The sequence below is a fragment of the Chiloscyllium punctatum genome, chromosome 12 (assembly GCF_047496795.1).
Source record: "Chiloscyllium punctatum isolate Juve2018m chromosome 12, sChiPun1.3, whole genome shotgun sequence".
Taxonomy (NCBI): Eukaryota; Metazoa; Chordata; class Chondrichthyes; order Orectolobiformes; family Hemiscylliidae; genus Chiloscyllium; species Chiloscyllium punctatum.
Window position 1 is genome coordinate 24,948,365 of NC_092750.1, and position 8,068 is coordinate 24,956,432.

Genomic DNA, 8,068 nt, shown 5'->3' on the forward strand with positions numbered 1-8,068 from the left:
GAAATCGCATTATAACCATCCGTTGCAGGAAATCGTTTTGAAACTTCCCTGGAGGCGGGCCAAAAACAAGTTGAGTGTTGACACCCGTTCCTTGAGCAGTGTCATATTCAGGCACTGCATTAAATACATTTACTTTGCGCATATGCCCTTTGGGCTGCAAACATTTTATCTGCGCCTCACTACCATGACACCCGCCGACTGATTCACTCATTTACCCTTCACAACGATCAGATGTCAGAGGAACCCATTGGGAACTTTAAGTGACTGTGCGATGAGCAATAATTAATGGCTTGTTAGTAAGATTGGTTAGTGTGTACACACGACCTGACTGATGTCCCCTTCTTGTACTTTCATTAATAAGATCGCACAGGCAAGTTGCTCATTGACTCGCACCAACCCCGCGCTTTCTCCGCCCAAACAAAGAGATACAGTCGGACGGTTGCCATGGAGACGTGACTGCGGCTCTCCAATTGGTCCTTTCCCTTTTGGATACATTCGCTTGGGAATTCGAGGGCGGGGCCACTGCATCCCACCTTGCTCGCTACCGATTGAGCGGCGCCGGGATCACGGCGGCTGGTGATTGGCGGAAGGGGTGGGCCGTGTTCGTGGAGGGGCGGGGGCTGGGCATGGTCCCACCCGCCGATCGCGATTGGTGGGTGTGTCTGTCACTCGGGAAGCGTCATTGAGGCAGCGCTCCCTTAATTCGGGGAGTTGGGCGGAGAGAATGAACACACTCGGGCATCGGTGATAATGAGCTGGTTCTTTCAGTGTTAGCGTTAACTGCACAGGAGATGGTCAATGAAGAGCAGCCGGACCAGACGAGTACTTTCAGTTGCAAGGACTACCGCTTGATAATCTCTCCCGACCCTTTCAAAGAGGAATTGTTCCTGAATGTTCGACCCTTTGGAGCAGCATTTGTATTAACTCCTCTTTAAAAGGAACACACGATTGTATTTAGTCTTTGCCTTTTTTTAAAAAAGGGGGTGGGGGCGGGAGGGTTCGTGAGGGCACCGTTCCAGTTCAGAGCAAGACACTGGCCCATTGGCGATTCCCATAAAGGTTTTCCTCATGAAAAATCAGCTTTTCTGTACTACCTCGGCCATGGCGATGAACAAGAGTGTCGACTGGCTCCAGGAGCAACTGGAATCTGGGGAGGCGAGTCTGCTGCTGCTTGACTGCCGCTCTCACGAGCTGTATGAGTCCTCGCACATCGAGTCGGCCATCAATGTGGTCATCCCGGGGCTGATGCTCAGGAGGCTCAAGAAGGGCAACCTGCCCATCAAGTCGCTGATTCCCAACAACGAGGACAAGGAGAAATTCGTCAAACGCTGCAGGACTGATACCGTCATCCTGTACGACGAGTGCACGATCGATTGGCACGAAAACGGGGCGAGTTCTGTCCTGGGCTTGTTATTACAGAAATTAAGAGACGATGGCTGCAAGGCTTATTACCTAGAGGGTAAGATTAGAAACATCCTCCCAACTGTAACCAAACCAAAAGGAAACTCCTGCTAAAGGAAAGATCAACTTTTAAGTTGTTTTTCCTATCCACGACCATTCATTCCCCCTTCTATGTACTTATGAACAAATAAATTTAAAAATAACTTGTTTTCCAATTAAGCTGTGCCTTTATTCAAACGTCGTGCGATAATAATGCCTCAAAAGGCACTCTGATGAACTTTAAACATAGACTGGGCAGAAGTCACCAGTTGCATGCCCCCGACCACTCTTGATTGTGTTTTGGATGGAGTGACACGGAGTAGTGAAACTTTTTTGGGTTTAAAAAAAAATCACTCGCGCCAGTTTACCAGACGTGCCTTAAACTTGGGAAATAATTTTAGGGCTACCCCTTTAATGTGTTGGAGTTTGTGTGTGTGTGTGTGTGTGTGCGCGCGCTGGCGCGCGCGTCTGTGTGTGCTGTATATTCATACAGTGTTCCGAGGCGAATACCAAGTCCGTGTGATTTTTGGGGAAAGAGAAACAAAATCTTTCCACTTAAATTCCAAAATGGCTCCGCCATGTTGTCTTGGTTGAGTAAAATCCGCGTTTTCATGAATGAAGGACTCTTTTGGTGGTTTGTTTTAAATCAGCAGGAGCAGGGTTGTCACATAATACCCAAGTACAGGTTTATATCATCATAACCTTTTACACTTAGAAAGTTGACTTTTAAGAGGATGCTCTTTAAATGATCAGCAGTACAATGGTTTGCTTCTATTTACAACTCCTGGTGTGTCTCTCTCTCTCTCTCTCTCGCACACCACAGGGGGCTTTAATAAGTTTCAGACTGAATATCTAGAACATTGCGAGACCAACCTGGATTGTTCCTGCCCCAGCAGTTCGCCTCCCGTTTCGGTGCTGGGTCTGGGAGGACTTCGAATAAGTTCCGACTGCTCTGACGGGGAGTCCGACGCCGACCGAGAACCCAACAGCGCGACCGAGTCCGAAGGCAGTCCCTTGCCAAATAATCAGCCAGCTTTCCCCGTCCAAATTTTGCCGTATTTGTACCTCGGGTGTGCCAAAGATTCGACCAACCTGGATGTCCTGGGAAAGTATGGCATCAAATACATTCTGAATGTAACCCCTAATCTTCCCAACATGTTTGAAAATGACGGGCAGTTTAAGTACAAGCAGATTCCAATCTCAGACCACTGGAGCCAGAATCTTTCTCAGTTCTTCCCAGAAGCAATTTCTTTCATAGGTGAGCATTCATTTTTTTTAAATATAAGGTTTCCACTTCATAGTTCGTGTGATAGGAGGAGCTGAATTGATCTGCTCTTGAGCTCCTCCATCATCCTTCAAACTTGTACTTGCATGTGCGTATTTCCTCACAAGCTGTACAGTACATTTGTTAAGAAATAGAATTCAAAATTAATGTATTATTGAGGCAACTGACTTGGTGTGTATTCCTAAGAATATACAAATTTGAATAACATAACCTTAGACTTTTTAAAAAAAGGTACTGGAGCATTGAAGATGCCAGTTTCTGAATAAATCTGGAAATTAGACTTTGTCTAATTGATCTGCTTACTACTTTTCGTGCAATCAATCTTGTTTTATTTATTTTAGTTCTTAATGTGAAATTACACGAGTTACTGTTGTAAAATAGCTATTTTATGTTTTTTGTTTGAGCATGTTGGTGAATCTTCTTTATTCTAAGCAATAGTGCATAGACTAAGTCTTGCTGTTTTATTGTTAGTTACACTTTTTACTGTTGTCTTTTTGGAATAATAACTTGTTTTCAAATATTGAACACTGTTGAAATCTGACAAAACTACTTGGGAAGGGGAAACTTTACAATTGGCTTCAAAGAAAACCAGAAAATATTTAAACAGCCATGTTTATATCTTGAGATGGCTTTCTTCTTAAACCTAAAATGGCTTAATTATGGTCTGCCCTTCCTTCATTTGTCCTTGTCTTCAGTTTTACCCTTGGTTTATGCAGCCTACCTGAGTCAGTTTTGTGGCTTTAGATTGTAATCCTTATATGCAAGTTTATCTTGGTTCTCAGGCATTGGAAATCAACATGATTCATTTTAAGCAATGATCCATCCTATAACTTGAAGTAGCATTTTTATCCTTATCTGGATAATGTATTCTCTGCACATGGCTAAAAAGCCAGAATGTCAACCACTTAAAGGCCCAGGTGGAAATAGCAAATATTCTCCTTTCCCTCTCTTTCTCTACACAATCAACTTGCTCATCCATATATCTGCAGTTATACTTTAGAATTTTGGTAAAACTAATGATTATGTGTATATCTTTAATTGAGACAATTCATTTTTACAAAATTAATTAATATATTGAATTACAAAATGACATGTTTAAACTGGAAAATCCAAGGTTGAAACACACAAACACCCCTTGCCTGGTTGGGTTGCTCCCACTTGTACAGGAGTAGGGACAGTAAACTGTTTTATTTGGCTTTTGTTTCAGTTGAGTGCAGAACATTAGCTTTTAAATTTTTGTTGGACTTCTAAAATGTTGACTAACTAACTGAATGTTCACTAGCAAAATTAACATTATTGTGAATAGATTTTTCAATTGTTTGGAAGTGGCTGGAACATTTCTTGATAATATTATACAATGTGAAAAAAATTATTATATAGGATACAAGATTTTTAGTTAGAATCAGTATCATTGTAATTAATTTTTTTTTATATTTATTTTGGGATAGATGAAGCCAGATCCAAGAAGTGTGGAATCCTAGTTCATTGCTTAGCTGGGATTAGCAGGTCAGTCACTGTGACTGTTGCATATCTAATGCAGAAATTGAATCTATCCCTGAATGACGCTTATGATTTTGTAAAAAGGAAAAAATCCAACATCTCTCCGAACTTCAACTTCATGGGGCAGCTTTTAGACTTTGAAAGGACTCTAGGACTTACCAGTCCTTGTGACAACAGGGCACCTAAAGAGCAGATGTATTTCACCACTCCTACCAACCACAACGTTTTCCAGCTGGAATCTCTCGAGTCAACATGAAGAACAGAACACGTGCAAGTCTTTATCCTAAGTATTTGAAAAGCTTGCCATCAGGCAACTGTTTTGGGGTAAACTGGTCTGACCAGGTTGGTGTATCTGATCACTGTTTGGAGAGCTCGCTATCTCACGTGTTCCCGATTTAAAGTAATTGGGCGAAATGTACTGATGTTCATCAAAGAGTGGGTTTTCAGCCTCAAGGTATTAAAGTTTTGGGAGGAATAGATTTCTGAGCGCAGTTATTTGTGACAGCTGATTTAAGCACAAAAACTGGCGATGAAACCCACTACAAATTTACTGGATAAATGTGATGAAAGACTTGGGCACTTGGACATCTCCATGAAGGTGCCATCCCAGTACTCTTCTGATTTGCATTTTGAGTTAGTTTTACTCTACAAAATGTAGGGTTTCTGTTTCTTTCCCTCAAATAACCAGACTGTTGTACAAGCAGTTATTGTTCAGTCACATTTTTATGATTGTTTTCTATGTTATTTGTTGACCTAATGCAGTTTGCACAGTTGTGAAGCCTTCAAGTCACGGCACTTCACTGGTACTCCACAGAGAGAACGGACACTTCGTTGTAGTAGGCATCTAGCAAATGTGAATGGAGCAGACCTGGATCGTGCCTTGAGTTTTGTAGGAGAGTTAGCAGTGCAAGAAGATAGTTTAATTTGTTTCCCTTAAACTTAAAGCTGAAGAAAATGGGCCTTTTTGTTGAAGCCCTAAACCAATTTCTTTATGGCATGCTTGAGGTTGCTCTGGCTATGCGCAGTCAACAGGCTGTGATTAATGCCAAACAGCTGGGCTAAATCAGATCCAGGTCAGTCTGTCAGTGGGAAGTAATTGTAGATGCCAGCACTTATCTTGCATATTACATACTGATATTTTTTCCTCTACTGTTGCTGCTACTCTTGAGGTCCCAGAGAGTTGAAATAGAAACATTATTGAGCTGCACATAACAGAAACCAAGGTTACTGTAGTGTTATACCTGGGTGGAAAATTGTCTAAGGCTTCAGCTTTGGCTGACCTCGTAACCTATTTCAGCATTTTTTTTGTATGTTCTCTTTTAATGTATTGAAAATCCACTGAGATGCTTGGTATTAAAATGACTTTGAGGTAATTTGTATTGATGACCGAAGCTTTTGGGTCCAAATTTCTGCAATATTTTTTGCATTCTGTTTCCTTTTTATATATATATAAAAAAGAGAAATCCAATTTTCTTGGCCTTTTTTTTGTGGAGGAATGTTAATGTGATCGTGTAAGATACAAAGAAAAGGTTTAGCAGTTCAAAGAACACAGGCATTATTTGGGGAGGGGGAATCGGTTCATTACAAAATGGATCATTTTGCATCTTACCTCACTGAGGACATTCAGGGATTATGAAAATGCATCAATTATCGTGTTACAGCTGAGTGGATTTTGTAAAGCTTTCGTGCTGTACATGGTTGAGATGCATACATGTTTCAATATGAGCTTGGTAGAGGGTAGTTTTTGCTTTCTGATTTATGAAGGAAAAACTCTATATTGTATAGTATTCTGAACCAATACAACACATGTTTATACTGCAAATAAAATATTGAATTATTTTTTCTTTAAAAGTTGTGTCCACTTCATTTCTTAAACTCTTTGGGACATGAATTACATTGGTAAGGCGATATGTTTTTGCCTCTCCATGGTTTTCTTGAGGGCATGAAGAGTTAACTGTGTATATTTTTAGGAATAAAGGTACATACGACAGTTTCTGAAAGAGATTCGTAAATCAGTTTTGTTTTTACAGTCATTTACTGAATTCAGTTTCACAGCTTATGACCTCTGGGTTGTCAATACGGTACTGCAACCACTAGACTACTATCCTTTTGTTTTAACAATTTTTTTTCTCTCTGGTAGTTCCTGTTTTTGTCGGTTGTTTTTTTTTTGGTTTTGCTGCCTCTTCCTGTTCATTAAGTTAATGTCTTGTACTAAAGTTTCTCTTCAGGATTTCCTTCCTTTTGTTTTGAAACTCTGGCATATGCACTGTTTATTAGCATCTGATGTTAGTCAATTGAAAATGGTAGCTATCACTTTTTCAGGGTTGTGTAGTTTACATTAAATACTGATGTCCTTAGTAAGATGTGGCTTTTATCTCTAATGAGTCTGTTACTGACTTTTTTTTTGTAATGGCACTAAGCTTGGTTTTGACCATTTAAGCACCTTTACAATGTTGATGCCATGTATACTTGCTTTTAGGCACTTGGGCATTTAATAAAGTGTAATTGTTAAGTGTTTTTTTTTTGGAGGGCTGCACATGCCTAAATTGGACCTATCCCCCATTCTCCCTGGGGTGTTTCTTTTTAAATTTGACAATCCTGTGATTATTATCAAGGAGTTTGGCCTCCATGATGTCTCTTATTGTCAGACCCTCCATTTGGTTGAGTGAAAAGAAGGGAAGATAGAATTGCATGCAGAAAATAAATATCAAAATATTTGATATTCAAATCATCCTAAATTCACATTTTTAAAAAAATGCTTGTTAGACTTTGGAAATTCTGTTGTATGTTTTAATGTCAATATAAAGCAGTTGCATTTCATTTGTGCATGAGCATGTTAAATTGGTGTACACAAGTGCTTTCAGTTTGAAATTATGTTTAAATAAGCGTTTTAAGTTTTACATATGCATTACCAAGGGTACAGTAGTTCTAACTGTATGGGTAATAATGATCAATGAACTGAAAAAGAAGATCTGCCACAAACACCCCAATAGAATGGGACTTCCTTAAATACATTTCTTTAGCAATAAAACGTTAAGCTCTTCATTCCTTTTAGTAGAAGATCGGGAACCAAGATTGGAATACCTATATTAACAAAGATTTTTGTTTTCATATTTTTATATAAAAATATCGTGGCCACGATAATCTGATCGCCGGAAACTAAATCCAGCTGTTCATGGACTGACTGTTGGAGGATTTTGCAAATCATCCCTTAAGACATGACCTATATTTTGATATAATGTGCTATCATGATGAAGTTTGGTTTGTTGATTTCATGTGCCATATAATTGCCTTAAATATGCACTGTATCAACTGTACAAGTAATTTTTAACCTTCACGTTTTCTGGGACACTGTGGACTGAATTGACTATAGGTTTTTAATTTTTTTTTCTTGTCCATGACATAAGGGAATTGAACTCCATTTTGTAAATAGCCTGTGTTGTACATTTCTGTTCAGAGCCACAATTAAGCACTGTCTTATGATCTATTTTGACTAATATCCAGAGCTAAAATGCTGTGAATAGAAGCTCTGAGACATGGAGCGGCATCACTATTGAAGTTTATAGTTAGAAGGAAATGGTCAGCATTCTGATGACTAATTCAATAACATATCCCACCATTTCCAAAAATAGTAATAAATTAATTTACAGTATTAAACAGGTATGCTATTGAAGCTAAAGCTGCCAAACAGCAAACATTAAAGTTGAACACCAGCCATTTTCTAAAATGTTAACTCAGAAAGCTAATGGTGGTAACTAGAACTCCTGGAGTGCTGAATGCTTTTTGGTTCTGAAATATGAGGCTTTTATCTGCAATGAGACTGTGCCTGAAGGTCAGCTGTAT

The 8,068-nt window shown here is 39.4% G+C and overlaps 1 protein-coding gene across 1 annotated transcript; it reads left to right on the top strand.

Moving 5' to 3' along the window:
• The first annotated feature begins 703 nt into the window (after positions 1-703).
• Positions 704-6,076, top strand: LOC140483713 (dual specificity protein phosphatase 7-like). The gene is made up of 3 exons (XM_072582160.1): positions 704-1,459; positions 2,264-2,698; positions 4,174-6,076. The coding sequence occupies exons 1-3, from the start codon at positions 1,069-1,071 to the stop codon at positions 4,479-4,481; spliced, it is 1,134 nt and encodes a 377-aa protein (XP_072438261.1). The 5' UTR covers positions 704-1,068; the 3' UTR covers positions 4,482-6,076.
• Positions 6,077-8,068: the final 1,992 nt, after the last annotated feature.